We start from the raw sequence: 15395 nt of genomic DNA on the forward strand, positions 1-15395 counted from the left end.
TCCCTTCTTTGCCCCATGGCTGACTACTGGTGCTGACGGTACGGGCTGTGCAAGTTTATGGCTGCAGGAGGTGATGCACCATCAATAACTCTCGGAGACGTGAGTCAAGATGGGCTTTTATTAGCTGGAAGAAAGCACCGTCAGCAGCAAGAGACCACCACACAACATCCTGGAGACTGGGGGGTGGGGGGAGCAGTGCCTCCAATCACCTTTATACAGGGGTCTGTGGGGAGGAGCCACAGGAGCAGTCAGTGGGGGGGGGGGGTGTCCAGACAGGTATATGTAGTTCACCACAGGAGGACTGTGACTGCCTCGCTAAAGCTATCATCTACGATATCCTCAGCATCCCAGATGATCCTGAGTACATGCAACACCCTTGCCTTCTATGTTTCTAGCCTGGGAATTGACTCGAGCTCCAAAGCTTGTCTGCAGTGATTCAGTAATAACATGTTGTACGTTGTATGGGATCCTTTCCAAGTTATTTGGTTGCCTTAGATGTCTTTATGGCAAGCAATAAAGAACACAGGAGGAAACTAGCTTAAAACTAAAAATCATTTAGAAAAAAACTATCAGTTTCGATGTTTTACTGCCATTGATGACAGAGACTGGAGTATTTCCTACTGCACCTACTTCTGACCTCAGCCCCATGGAGTAAATAACCAAGAGGTAGCTAGCCATTTCCACACAAGGACAGTAAACCAGAGAGACTGTTTTCTCCAATGACAAGAACAGAAACTGCTAGAAAAAAGCAGCAGCTCAAGTATGGAAAGAGAAACAGAGATATTGCAAGTATGGTGATGGTAAATCTTCAACCTGAAATACAAGTTATTTTTCTAACTCACAAAATGCTGCCTGACTCGCTGGGTTTTGCCAGCATATTCTGCTTTATTTCAGATTTCTAGCACTGACAGTTTCGATTCTTACAGCTCTGGCTGTGCTCTGTCACCGGGACGTTTACTGTGTGTGGAGCTGTACAATAGTAGAAAGCAAGTCAGCTGCGCCTTTCTACACTTTTTTTTGCTTCCTTTCATATAATCTTCCATCACACTCTCTACACAGGAGTGCCTTGAAATTCCTCCGACGCCACAGAGCCTTCCAGACCACTGAGTCAGCCACTCCATGTTCAGCTTGGACTAATACCCTTTCTTTCCATTAACTTCCCTCAGGTTGAATCACTCAGCTACACACTGGGGCAATTTACCGTTTACTTACCAACTGCATGCCTTTAGGAATGGGAGGAGACCCCTGCAGTCACAGGGAGAACATGCAAACTCCACACAGACAGCACCAGATGTTGCAGTTGTGTCGAGGAGATGGAGCTCTATTACATTAGCTTGATTTACTTGTTGCTGATGCATCAAAACATAAAGAGAATTGCGTTGTTTGTGTCAAATCCGCCAGTGTCGCCAATGTAGCAAGCCTTCAGCTCACTAACCCTAACAGTACGTCTTTGGACTGTGGGAGGAAACTGGAGCACACAAGGAAACCCACAAACAAACTCCTTACAGGCAGCAGCAGGAATTGAACCCCAATCTTACAGCAATTGCCAACCACTTCGCATTAGCTATGCTACTTCACCACCCACTTACACTTTCTTATCTTTCTTCTTCCCTCCTGGCATGTTAAAGGTGCTGTGTGGTAGATCAACATAATATTTGGCCAGTTCCACAGCTGCCAAGTCCTTTTATGAACAAGTCCAAGTCAGCCAGGTAGAACACAAGGAGGAAGTGCAGTTATGTAGGGGAGACAGATCTGGGACAGAGGCGGGGGGAAGTCTACGGTTTAGCTGAGGACTGATTGAGATCTTGAAGAGAATGGGAGTTTGGGCTGTGGGATATTGATGGAGTAATTAAGCAGGGATGGCAGGTGTATTATGTCAAATTTCAATCAGGGTAATTTCTGTTTACAACCAGGAATGTGGGTATGCTGTCTGGGAGAAAGCCACCATGGGGAGTAGATTTTCCTTTTATAATGAATAAACCTACTTGACCTACTTGAAGCCTGTTGCCAGCAATGGATAAGAGTCAAACAAACAGACCACTTAAGTTTCACTGAAGAAAGCCTCACTTTGTTTGTATAAGCCAGATAGGAAAGAGATCGAAAACCTAGTTGAACGGTGCCACAACTACAACCTCTCACTCAATGTCAGCGAAACGAAAGATTGTCAGCTACAGCAGGAAGAAATTGGGGGCCCATGTTTCAGTGGTCATTAGGAGATTGAGGGTGGAGAGGGTCAGTAACTTTCAATTCCTGAGCATTATCCCATCAGAGAATCTGTGCTGGGATCAGTATGTAAATACTATTTCAAAGAAAGCACGGCAGCACCACTTCTTTCTTAGAAATTTGAGCAGATTTGGCAAGTCATCAAAAACTTCGACAAACTTCTATAGACACACAGGAGAGTGCTGTTTGCATCACGGTCTAGTGTGGAAATACCAGTGTCCAAGAATGGAAAAGCCTACAAGAAGTGGAGGATACACCACTTCACCAGAGGAGAAGCCTTCCCACATCTACCCTACACCATCCAATCTCTAGCGCGGACAATTTCACTCACATCACCTCTGAACTGATTCTATGACCTACTGACTCACTTTCAAGGACTCTACAACTTACGTTCTCAGTATTATTTATTTATCTATTTTTAATTAGCACAACATCTCTTTTGCACATTGGTTATTTGTCAGTCTATGCTTACGTACAGTTTTTATCATTCTATTATACTTCTTTATTTTCCTGCAAATCCCTTCAAGACAATTAATCTCGGGGTAATATTTTTCCTCTGATAAAACATATATTTTTAAATTATATAAAAACCAGATACAAACCTGATTTTGGCTATGGGTAAAGAAAATACATTTAAAGGTAGAATAAAAAACCATTCAGTTCATTCCAAAGACTGTATCAAAAAGCCAGGAGAACTACGGGATCATTTACAAGCCTGTAATTTAATGTTGTGCTCAGTTATAAACTGCTTAAGCTTTGCTCTTTTCTTTCACTACCCCCATTGGCACTTTCACTAATCACTCCCAGGTGTCCATTTACTCCAAACTATACAGAGAATTGTTTGTTCATTAACTAACATAGAGTGTAGAATGACTAACATCTAATAGATAATTCCTCAAAGCTCTGTCCTTGTGGTCTATTTAACCTGCTTTTAGTTCAGGTGATGAACTCCAGTTTTTGTATAGCTTTCCTAATTGCTGGGTGAGCAAATGTGTGTTATGTCAAAGTACAGTGACTTTCAACATCACTTGAGTATTCTGCATTGAGGTCCCTTACCTAAGTTTTTTTTTATTTTGATGGAATTTGCAAAAATTAAAATTCACCATTGATTGTTGGCAGATGCAAGACTGTTGGATACCAATTGCACACATTTATGCATATATGCAGAGGTAATTGCAATCAACCACCATCATCCACATGAACATTCAGCACCAGTAATGTGGTTTTCAATCTGGATGTTGCTGACAGAGCCGGCATTTATTTCACAGCTCTAATTGCCTTTTGAGAAGTTGGTACAAAGAGCTGAAGTGGAGGTACACCCAGACTGCTGCTGGATAGGGAGTTCCACGATTTATACTTGCCGTATCTTACTGGATCTAACATCTACTCCATTATTGTTCCAGTCTTTCACAGGAGTGGAATCTGATTGGAAGCTCGGAGACGCAAGTATTGTCCACATTATCAGAGTTGAAGCTCATGACCACACTGCAGAATCAGGTTGGCATCTTTCCCCTTCCTTTCCAGTCCTGATGAAGGGTCCTGGCCCAAAACACCACTGTTTATTCCTTTCCATAGATGCTGCCTGACCCACTGAGTTCCTCCAGCATTTTGTGTGTGTTGCTTTAGAATTTTTTTTTGAAGTTAGATTTATATGGGAGCTTTCTAGGGTGGGATTGATTCTCTTTCTATTTTTCAGCTCATTGTGTTTTGACCTAACAAGATAGGAAGCTTTCAGCTTGTATTGTGGGCAACATTTTTTAAAAAAATGATGCATGATAGGGAAATTTCACAGTGATTTTCATGATCATCAGCCCAGAATCTATAAGGTACACCCAAAAGTATTCAGGAAGTAAAATCTTTGTTGTCCAGTGTGATTTTTAGTCTTTAAATTTGTAATTACAGTTTAACTAATGTTGATGTAAAAATGAAATGTAGGCTTTCAATGTAGGAAAATAACAGAATAACTCACACTAAATTACAAGATAATGGATTTTGTTCCCCTGTAAATACTCTTGACAGATCTATATCTGTTTTTCCATTTGTAACAAGTGATAATTTTTTGCATAATGTAATATAAACACATTTGAGATTCTTTGCAATGAAGAAATGAATGTAGCATTACTAAAACTGGAGGAAATTATAGTGTAATTGATATTTTCAGATAATTTAGCAAACATTGCCCACATAGAGAGAGAATCGTAAAAATTCACACCACTGTGTACACTTCAAACATACAATTAATAAGTCCAGGTATAATGTCAGTCTGTTATAACTGAATTTTATCAAATGTGATTGAAGTCCCAAATTTCAATCTATCAAATAACCAACAAAAGGGAAAGACTTTATAAAGCACTGGTGAGGCCTTACTTAGAGTATTGTGAGCAGTTTTGGCCCCTTATCTTAGAAAGGATGTGCTGAAACTGGAAATCATTCAATGGAGGTTCATAAAAATGATTCCAGGATAGAATGGCTTGTCACATGAAGAGCATTTGATGGCTCTGGGCCTGTATTCACTAGAATTCAGAAGGATGAGGGGAGACCTCATTGAAACCTATCAAATAGTGATAGGCCTTGATAGAGTGGATGAAGAGAGAATGTTTCCTAAGGTGGGAGAGCAAAGACCAGAGGACACAGCCTCAGAATAGATGGGGGTCCTACTAGAATAGAGATGAGGAGGAATTTCTTTAGTCAGAGAGTGGTGAATCTGTTGGATTCTTTGCCACTGGAAGCTGTGGAGGCCAAGTTGTTATGTATATTTAAGGCAGAGTCTTGATTAGTCAGGGTATGAAGGGTTATGAGGAGATGGCAGGAGACTGAGGCTGAGAGGGAATTTGGATCAGCCATGAAGAGATGGCGGAGTAGACTCAGTAGGTCAAATGGTCTAATTCTGCTCCTATATATTATGGTTTTATGGTGTAAATTAAAACTGAAAACTTCATTCATTTTGATTTTCTAAATAATACTATTGTTATTCGCCTTTAACCTATATCCAAACAGCTAAAACCAATGAGGATAGCTAGATTTTATTTTTGAGATAGAACTTCTTTACAATATTTTGGAAATAGTAATAAAAATGAACTGGAATGACATGCATCATCCACTATGGCCCTAAATATATTTATTTCTATTGTGTTACCAGTACAATGTGGAATGCTTGCGGTGTGCCATGATGAAGCTGGTTGTCATTTAAAGAAGATGAAAGGTCAATGTCTTCACCAACAATTGCCATACAATCACATGAAAAAGTCAGCAACGTATCCTAGGCACACCTGTACTGGATCTCCGTTGTCACAAGAAGCCAGCCTTATTATCTCGGCAACCACTTCACAGAACCATGAACCAAGGACATTCACTTAAGCAGAATCCATTAGGATGGACAGTCTTCATGAAGACAATGAATACAATTGCTGATTATATTCATTTATGTAAATTAAATCCTTGGAACATCACCTTTGGGAGCCATCCTGTTGCAGATATTTTCCTTTATTTGCTTCCTAGCTGGTCAGTTTATAAACTAGCCTTATCATCAGTTTTGCAATTTTTAAGGTCAAGTGCGTTTATTCCAGCACATTGCCAGTGTTGTTGCCAATAATGCTCACTGCTCTCCTAATGAATATTCATGATTAGTAATTCAATTGTTTCTGGGACAGAGTGGGTGAAAAGCATAAGCAGAACAAGGAGATTGTTTTCGGTGTTGAAGAACAATGGGACCGGAGTCAAACGCAAATACTGGTGGACACATTCACCAGGTCAGAATCAGAATCAGAATCAAGTTTAATATCACTAGCATAGGTTATATAATTTGTTGCCTTTGCTGCAACAGTGCAATGCAATGCATATAATAGAGAAAAAACCTGTGCATTGCAGTAAGAATATAAATATATATTACATTAAATAGTAAAATTAAATAAAAATAAAAATGTTTAAAAAAAGTAGTGAGTTAATGTTCATGGGTTCAATTTCCAAAATTCAGAAATCAGATGGCAGCATTTGTAGAGAAACAGCAAATTTCATGTATCAGGTCAAAAGCCCTTTATCCGAATAGGATGAGAGAAGAACTTCTGGTTGTAAAAGGTACTTGCAAATACTGCTACCTCAAAGAAATATCATCTGTTGCTATTCAAATGGTGTGTAGAGTGAAATGATAGCTGGATATATGGAAGTAAATTTTCACCTAGACTGTCCATTGTGGAGATCTTTGCATTTTCATTTCAGTAATTTGAAGGGAATGGTACCTGGATGTACTATATAAAGACAGATTCCTTGAGTCTGCTGGTGAAGCCAAATTATTTCTCCAGCTGTTAGTGAAAATACATTACTAATTGTGAAAAATCAGTGAGTGAAAAATCAGCTGTTAGTGAAAATACATTACTAATTGTGAAAAATCAGCTGTTAGTGAAAATACATTACTAATTGTGAAAAATCAGTGAAAAATCCTTGTCAAATTCAAAGATGTGATCAGCCTGTTTCCATAGTTCACAGTTTGTACAATGACTTGTGATTGTATTGCTTGGTTATAAAAATGCAGTTTGTAGATGCAGCACAAGCAGCATAGCGCATTAGGTCTCGGTTTCACTGCAAGCAGCATTCTAATACTGTGTTGTTTATTGTGCTGATCTTAACCACCATCTTTGTCACTTTGCGGTCAAGGATAGGCGAGCAGGATGGAAGCTCAAGTCCAGAGGTGCAGTGTGAGACAAAAACAGTCAATTTTTAATATTAATCTCATTGTTACAGTTATAAATGAAACACCTTGGAGGAGAGTGTGCTTAGGAATAAGATGGATAGACATCAAAGTTCTTTTCCGACCTGAATACTCGTATTTTCTTTCAGTACCACTTGTTAAAAACTAATGCTACCTGTCAAACGAGTTTAATGCATTATTATACATTGAAGAGCTCTTCTCTTGTTTCGACTTCAAACTTGGTCTATGGTGAAACAGCTGATGGCAGCCAGTACACAAATTGCCTGCACCACTTTGGAGAGTGGAGAATACAATGAGACAGATTCCTGACTTTGACCAGGACTTCAGTCCAAATCTCCATCCAGGTCCAGTTAATCCTGTTGCCCTCCCAGATCCCTGTCACTCTTCCACATTTTCCTTTTTTTGACTATTAGAGATTGTGCCCTTGTTGACATGAAGTATATTGTAGTTTATTAATAGTGGTTGCAAGTAAAGGGTAGCTGTCCTGTTCTACACACATCTATTGGTAGATGAGGATCACAGGGAAATAGAGCTCTCATGGTGTCTTGTCAGAAATGCCATATGTACACAATAGCTTTACAGGAACTTCTAGTTCTTGAAAGAGATTATTGTGTGGCAATAAAAATAGCCAGTAGATTTTAGGACTTATTCCAGAAGCATTTACTTGTTTTGTCATTACCATGAACTAACAAAACTGATCTTTACTTCTAACCATAAAGTGTAATTGGAGCAACTGCAGGTATAGTTGATCTGAAAGCGTTTACGTATGAGAATAAAGTTGAATTAGTGATAAGCTATGGTGTCTTCTTGGCCTAGTGCTTTGTATATTTATGTTTAAGAAGACAGTTAAGTGGAAAAGAAACACTTCTCTGGCATTTTATAGTATAGTTTTTTATTTGATTTCAACAAACACTCTCTTTTATATCAAAATTTGGTTTTAAAATATTGCTGCCAAAGAAGAAAAGTTTGAAAAAAGATCGTCGGCACGGACTAGAAGGGCCGAGATGGTCTGTTTCCGTGCTGTAATTGTTATATGGTTATAGTGCACAACAAATAAATACAGTGGCTGTTTACTTTTCATACTTGGATGTTTTCCATTGCTGCCTAGACTTTCGATAGTCAAAAGCAGCCATTGGAGTAGAGTAAACGGAACAAGTGCTACACCTACCCTTACACTTCCTCCCTCACCACCATTCAGGGCCCGAGACATTCCTTCCAGGTGTTTGCTCATTGGAGTAGAGTGCATGGTTCTGGATGCCACACCCTGAGGAAAGACGACACCCAGGGGAGGGTGCAGAGGTGCTTCACTAGAGTGTTGACTGAGTTGGTGTGCTTCAACTGTGTGGAGAGACTGGTTAGGTTAAGTTTCTTTTCTTTGGAGGAGCTTAGACCGAATGAGGTCTTGATTGAGGTGTATAAAATTATGAAGGAAATAGATATGATGGACAGTAAGGAATATTTCCCCAGAGGACTTAGATTTAAAGTTAGAGGTAAATGATAGATTTAAAAGAGATTTTTGTAATGTATGGATCTATCTCTTTTAAAGCAATGACTCCCCTTAGCACTACGTATGGACTGTTGTCTATGCATGCATCTTGTTCTCTCTGTCTCTGTCTCTCCGCAACATGAATATACCAGTTAAAGCCATCTCCCACTTGTGTGCTTTTATTTAATTTGGTGTGTCTGTGCAACAGGTATGAATCACCATGGCATAGAAGGTTGCAGGTTAAGTGCTGAAAACTGGGATGAGTAAAGAATACTGGCATGGAGTTGACAGCCAAAGGGCCTGTTTCTCAATTGTATGATGATGTGACACCACGGCACACAGAATTTTGTTGTAAAACTCTTCAGTGAGGGCACATTTAAATGTTATGTCACTAATCCACTAAGTACAGATTATAACTTTCTTTCTTTCTTTTAATACAATATTTATTACCATGTTCTTGTCCATTTTTTTGATAAAAATCCAATAAAACATTACATTTAAAAGCTTTCTTTGTATTAATTAAAAGGGACCAAAACTTTTACTTTAAAATAGTTTGAAAAGTTAATTCTTAACTTTGCTTCAGTTTTCCAGGAGGTATTCTGTATGTGTGTCCTGTTTCCAATCTCCATTCCCAGTAAAAATAATATTCAAACTAGATAGAAATAGATCAAGGCCTTTGATCACCCTGTACTGCAAGTTATGTCTGTCTTGATATGACTGACATTTTGCACAATGATTACTCTTGCACAGAAATGTTATATTTTTGGCAGAAACTCAGTATAAAATGACATAGATTGCAAGTTCACAACTTGAAAATGCTCATTGGAGATCCTCTTACTAATCCTGCTGGCTAGAATTAGTGATAGCTGGTGTTTTTTTTAAAATGAGACTATCTTTAAAATGCATTTCTCGTAAAAGGATCATTTATAAACCATAAAATATTTCTTTCTAGACCAATTACACCTTGAGTATGAATCTACCATTAGTTTCTGGTCGATTTGACTATTTCATTTGGAAGCGATGAAGTCATGTGACATAACAAAGAATAATCTATTTCAGTGTAGGTGTAGAAATACTCTCAGTTGGTGTTAGACAACAAGAACACCACAGAAATAATGTCTACAGATCCTTCCCAGCTTACGAATGCCAGACTTATTTACAACCCATACATACAAATATGCCTTTGGGGGACCGGTGGGATGAACTTGCTCTCTATACTAGGGCTGCGTGCAATTACTGCTGTATGAGAACTCAGCTCACACGTGCTTTTTTGATTTGCAATCTATGAACAAATTATGAACAGTTCTCAAGAATGGGAACCCTGTTAAAACCTGCAAAGACAAAGCACGTGTAGGTTCCCTTCACACGTCAAGTGGAAGCTCCAATGGCATATCATTTAAATAATAAGATAACACGCAAATTCACTTTGTTTTCTTAAATCCTACAGTCCTTCTTCATCTTTCTCCACCTCCCTAACAAGCACAACCACAATTATCCCACTTACTGCATCCTCTGAAGCTAAACCCATCACAGTCCTGTATACTCAAAAATTAGCAGAATCACCTGAATAATTTTGCATTCCCTGGGGAATGGTGACATTCACTCCATGTATTTTCTCCAAGGAATGTGAGAAGAAATTAAGTCGAACCTTATTAAAGCACTATGCAATTAATTTGTTGCATTCCCGGCATCAGGCCGAAGGTCACTCCACATAGGAGGCCATGTCAGGCCAGAGGTCATTCCCCACAGGAGGCTGCGTCAGGCCAGAGGTCACTCCCCACGGGAGGCCGTGTCAGGCCAGTGGACATGCCGCACAGGAGGCTGCGTCAGGCCAGAGGTCATTCCCCACAGGAGGCCGTGTCAGGCCAGTGGACGTGTCCCATGGGAGGCCGCGTCAGGCCAGAGGTCATTCCCCACAGGAGGCTGTGTCAGGCCAGTGGACGTGTCCCAAGGGAGGCTGCGTCAGGCCAGAGGTCACTCCCCACGGGAGGCCGTGTCAGGCCAGTGGACATGCCCCACAGGAGGCTGCATCAGGCCAGAGGTCATTCCCCACAGGAGGCCGTGTCAGGCCAGTGGACGTGTCCCACGGGAGGCCGCGTCAGGCCAGAGGTCATTCCCCACAGGAGGCCGTGTCAGGCCAGTGGACGTGTCCCACGGGAGGCCGCGTCAGGCCAGATGTCATTCCCCACAGGAGGCCGCGTCAGGCCAGTGGACGTGTCCCACGGGAGGCCGTGTCAGGCCTCGGCAGATGAAGGCCCCATGGAAGGACTGAGTTCGATCCTGATGGAGGGTGTTTTTGAACTTGAGACATATGTGACTATAGGTGTGGACTGTACTTTACGTTGGTCTCCTTCAGTTTTCCTGTGTTTTCTTTCTTGTTGCTGACTAACGGGTGGGCGATATGTTACCTTTTTGGGTGAGGGAGAGGTTGGAATTTTGCAGTTTGGAGATTGAGTTTTGTTTCTTTTTCTTTTTTGTATGGGGGGGGGGCTAGATGTCTTTTCTTCCAATAACTTCCATAATTTTTCTGTATTTCCATGGCTATCTGGAGAATTTGAATCTTAGAATTGTATTCTGTGTACATACTTTCATAATAAATTGGATCTTTAAACCTTTTTTGAACTCAGTGATACGAATTTCCTTTCTCTTTATAACAAAGGTTTTGCTTCCTGAATATTTCTGGGTTTATCTTATAGGTTTTGGGCTGCTGATCATGAAAATCACCATGAAATTTCCCTATCATGCACCATTTTTCTGACATCACCTAAATTTATTATTTCAATTTATATTTCAAGTTAGAATAACTAGAATGATTAAGGAAAGTAATTCTGTTGATCCACAATCAAACAGATCATCAATGACAGGCAATTCGAGGAATTTCTAGTGGGACCGGAGAAAATCACATGGAAGGCATTCAAGGATGTTGCTGAAAATTTTCCTGGCAACTTCAGAGCACCAAACTACGTGCAGCTGGTTGACAACATGCTTCAAGCATACAAAACCATGAAGGAAACCATGTCACTAAAGATTCATTTTTTGCATTCCCTTTAGACTTCTTCCCTGCAAATCTTGGCACTGTCAGTGCAGAGCACGGTGAAAGGTTTCTCCAGGACAGTGCGGTCTTGGAGAAACAGTATCAGGGCAACTGGAATCCACCAGTGCTGGCTGATTATTGTTGGATTCTTAAGTGCCTCAGAAACAGAGTAGAAATGAAAATCATCAACAAAACATTGTTAGCTTCGTTGAGCTATTGCAAAGCATCAGAAGCATTATGCAATTAAACATGTTATATTCAATAAAAGTTAATTCTTTGCTTCTCCAAATTCCTATGTGATACAAGTAGTCTGAAATTATATTTGTGTTCAGATTCGAGTGGTCTATAACAGCCACAAAAAATTCTGAGAAAGCAACATGTTCAAACAAAGTTTTTTTCTGGTGTAACAGCTGAACTTTGTATGAGGTATCATTAAGTTCACCAGTGAAAACAAGTAACAGAGTAAAAGCTAAAAATTAAAAACATGCAGATGCTGGAAATCTGAAATAAAAACATAAATTGCCAGCTATGCTCAACAGGCCAGGTAACATTTGGAGAAAGAGTAACAGACAATGTTTTAAGTCAGAGAATCTTTGTCAGGACTGGGAAGGAGACCGTTGAAGAACATTTATCAGAGTTGGGTTGTTTCCTTCCCAGTTCTGATGGAGGGTTTTTAACTTGAAACATTAACTCTATTTCTCTTCTCACAGATGTCTGACCTATTAAGTATTTCCAGAATTTTCTTGTTGTATTAGAGTAAAAGCTGAAACTGAGGCAACGGCATGTATGGAAAGTTAAAGAATTCAACAACCCACTATTTCCATACCAGCAGTTTAAAATAGTTCTTGGACACTGCAGTTTGTGCCTGTAAGAAATCTGTGCTTGCAATGCAGTCTTATCTGAACTAACACCATTTCATCAGAAAAGCAAGAACAAGATAGAATGGCAAGACTCTGGAAACAGGTTTTGACACCTGTTGTCACAACCACAGATTTGGCAGCACAGATACAGCAATTGCGCTCGTGAATATGCACATGTCAGCTAATTATTATTTCATTGTGATAGTATTTAACATTCTTTTCATTGTAGTGCTTGTTGAGACTTGAGCAAAGCACAGCAATGTTTCACTGGCGGCTTGCATTCGGCCTTGCCTGGGAAACTGGGCTGTCGAGTCAACCGACTCTGAAGACTAGTGGTATTTGTTTTATATATAGTTGTTTCTTTCAGCCACAGTGTTGGCTCTGTTCCCCCTTTCAGAGTTTTAGTTAATGGCCTGGTTTGGCCTTGTGTTTATTGTTTTCTTTACCCCCTAACTCTGTTTCCATTAAAGTCTGTGTCTCTCACTCCACACTTGGGCCATATCCGAACCTTGTGACACTTGAAATATTACGTTGTTATTGGGGACACTGAAAAATCAGCATCCCTTGCTTCTGAATGCTAGGAGCAATCATGTGGAACAATCCTGCCAGTCATTCTCTTCAGCAAAGGCAGCAGAAATGATGCTAAAGTAAGATCAAACTTAAAAGACGCAGTGATCCTCTACAGGAGCCTTTGATTGGTCACGGCCTGACAGGCAATCTGACAGCTCCTAAGCAACAAGCACTATGCAGCATTCAGAGTGTTCAGAAGTCCTCAGTGATGAGCTCCCTGGACTCTTGGCTTCAGGACTAAAACTCACCAGGACTGCTTATTTTATTATGACCAGGATGTCTAGGGACTAATTTAATCCTTAACAGATGGTAATACCATAATGTCTTCAGGACAAACATATAAATCGAAAAGACCCAGGAGGTCAACGTCCAATAAAAAACATCTAGAGCAGATGGTAGATGGAAAGAGAACTGATTATCTGCAATGTGCCAATAATCACAATAATCACATGGATTCTTCCTCATTGCCAAGACCATCCACAGCTCAGACACCAAAAGGCCCACACCACTGAAAGCTAAAAGCAGAGGAAAGCTTATCAAGCTCAGAGGGGCAAGGAGTCCCATTGGAAAGAGCTCTCCAAACATTTCCTCAATTCTGTCTTTGACGAGAGTGAACTTAAATGTATTCTTGTGGCCACTACAATCTCAGAATTTCCCGGCCTGTTAAAAAAGCCGAAGAGACCATCTTCAAGAAAGGTGATAAATCAGATTAATTACAGATGTGCCTTTCATCTGTCTGCCATAGGGAAAGTCATTGGCAAGGTCCTCTTAATCTTTTCCTCTGTATGGTCTTTGAATGCTCTAATTCAAAGGCATTTTCCATCCATCAAGACACAGACTATTCACCACAGACCAAATCCAAGAAAAGTGTACAGAGCAACACCAGCTACTGCTTGCCTTCCTGGAACTCATGACCTCCATTAACCAAGAGGAAATATGTGACTCCTTCTCTCTCTCTCCTTGCCTCTCCCCAGAAATGTAATTGCACCTCATATCCTGATAACAATATGTAAGATGCAATCCCATGACCCAATCTCCGTGCAGACTAGAGATAAAAAGGGCTAAGAAGCAGATATGAATGCAAAGGTGAAGGAAACAATTACAAACATTAATTTTACATCCAATGCATCTGTAAATTGTCTCATGCCAACATTCTTAACATATGCAACATCATTAATTTTGTTTTTCCTTTAAAACTTTATAATATGACCTGACAATCTGAAATTTCAAAATAGAAAATAGAGAACAAAAGGTGACTTTCTTGTTGAATTTATAAATGCTAGTGTAGAAATCCTGAATATATACATTGCAGTGGTAATTGGACTATCACCTCACAATTATTGTTTTATTAATGAAAATAGTTAAGCTTTCTCACAGATTTTTTTTTCAATTCTAATATTCTTTAAGACAGCAGATGATTTAAAAAAGTTTCTAGTGGAAGGAAAAAGAATGCAAACTGAAATTAAAATTTCGGAGTGTTTCTGTGAGATATCAAGAGTTGAATGGGAGTTATTCCTTCTTCAGCATTAAAGACTGTAATTGAAATTATGTGTTTTCTTTATAGTCTGTGGAATAGTAAATTACCAGGCTCTTTCCTGTAAGTGTGGCTTCATTGTGGCTTTGGTTCAGCTGTTCAGACTTAAAGAAAGGGATAAAGGTTAATCTATCGAAGGAGAATTGACCATTTCTCGGCTTGTCGGCTTGGCTTGCTGCAGGAGCTCACATCATTACTGATCACTCAAATAGCAGCAGTTGGCCTTAAGTGAGGGTTTTCCTTTCACTCTCCTCAGTCTTCACAAATGATGTAGTAAAAAGGCTATTAAGAGTTCACTCAAAGGCTTTGTTTTGATCCTTGAGGTCATGGTCTGGTCTTCTTGGCACCAACCTTTCAGTGCGTTCTATCTGATGAACTAGATTTAGCTAAAATAGGAGGAAGAAATTGTGTCCTAAAGATAATTCCACATATGGTAGGGAGAGCTCTATTAGCCCATTCTTTTGGAGCCGTAATATTGAACAGCTGATAAATGATCACTAAGTAGATATCCTTGTGTAAATATTTTAACATCTGTGGGATTTTAGGGGGCTTTCAAGTTGAGAAATTGAAAGGATAAATTAAGAAAATTGCTTTTTTCCCTTCTTTCATTGGTGCAGTGGATCTGGAATGTAGAATTTCAAATTCAAAACTGAAAATAATTCTTTTTAGATACTTCTGCAGTGGTCAATGTCAATGCAAACAATTGTAGGGAACGTCCTTCGAGGCAGGTAATTTTCTACCTTGGACTTAAGAATGACTTTCAAATAAATCAGTGCACTTTGAAATGACAAGCCCTTGTTCTACTTTGGACAGCACTGCATTTAAAATCTGCATTTCAAAAGGAAAATATAGTAAAAACAGAGGCAAAATACTGCAGATCCGAGAAATAAAAACAGCAAGTGCTGAAAATACCCAACTGGTCAGTCAGCATTTAGAGAGCATAGAACATAGAACATTTTAGTACAGTACAGACCCTTCGGCCC

At 39.7% G+C, this 15395-nt stretch overlaps 1 protein-coding gene across 1 annotated transcript in view; it reads left to right on the forward strand.

Annotated features, from left to right (window-relative positions):
* The window catches only part of egf (epidermal growth factor), a 120731-nt gene extending 111863 nt beyond the window's left edge, over positions 1–8868 (forward strand). Inside the window, 2 exon segments of the mRNA XM_059963354.1 lie at positions 3627–3720; positions 5363–8868. Of these exon segments, the coding sequence (XP_059819337.1) occupies positions 3627–3720; positions 5363–5580 (312 nt within the window). The 3' untranslated portion in view covers positions 5581–8868.
* The last annotated feature ends 6527 nt before the right edge of the window (positions 8869–15395 follow it).

The sequence above is a fragment of the Hypanus sabinus genome, chromosome 3 (assembly GCF_030144855.1).
Source record: "Hypanus sabinus isolate sHypSab1 chromosome 3, sHypSab1.hap1, whole genome shotgun sequence".
Classification (NCBI taxonomy): domain Eukaryota; kingdom Metazoa; phylum Chordata; class Chondrichthyes; order Myliobatiformes; family Dasyatidae; genus Hypanus; species Hypanus sabinus.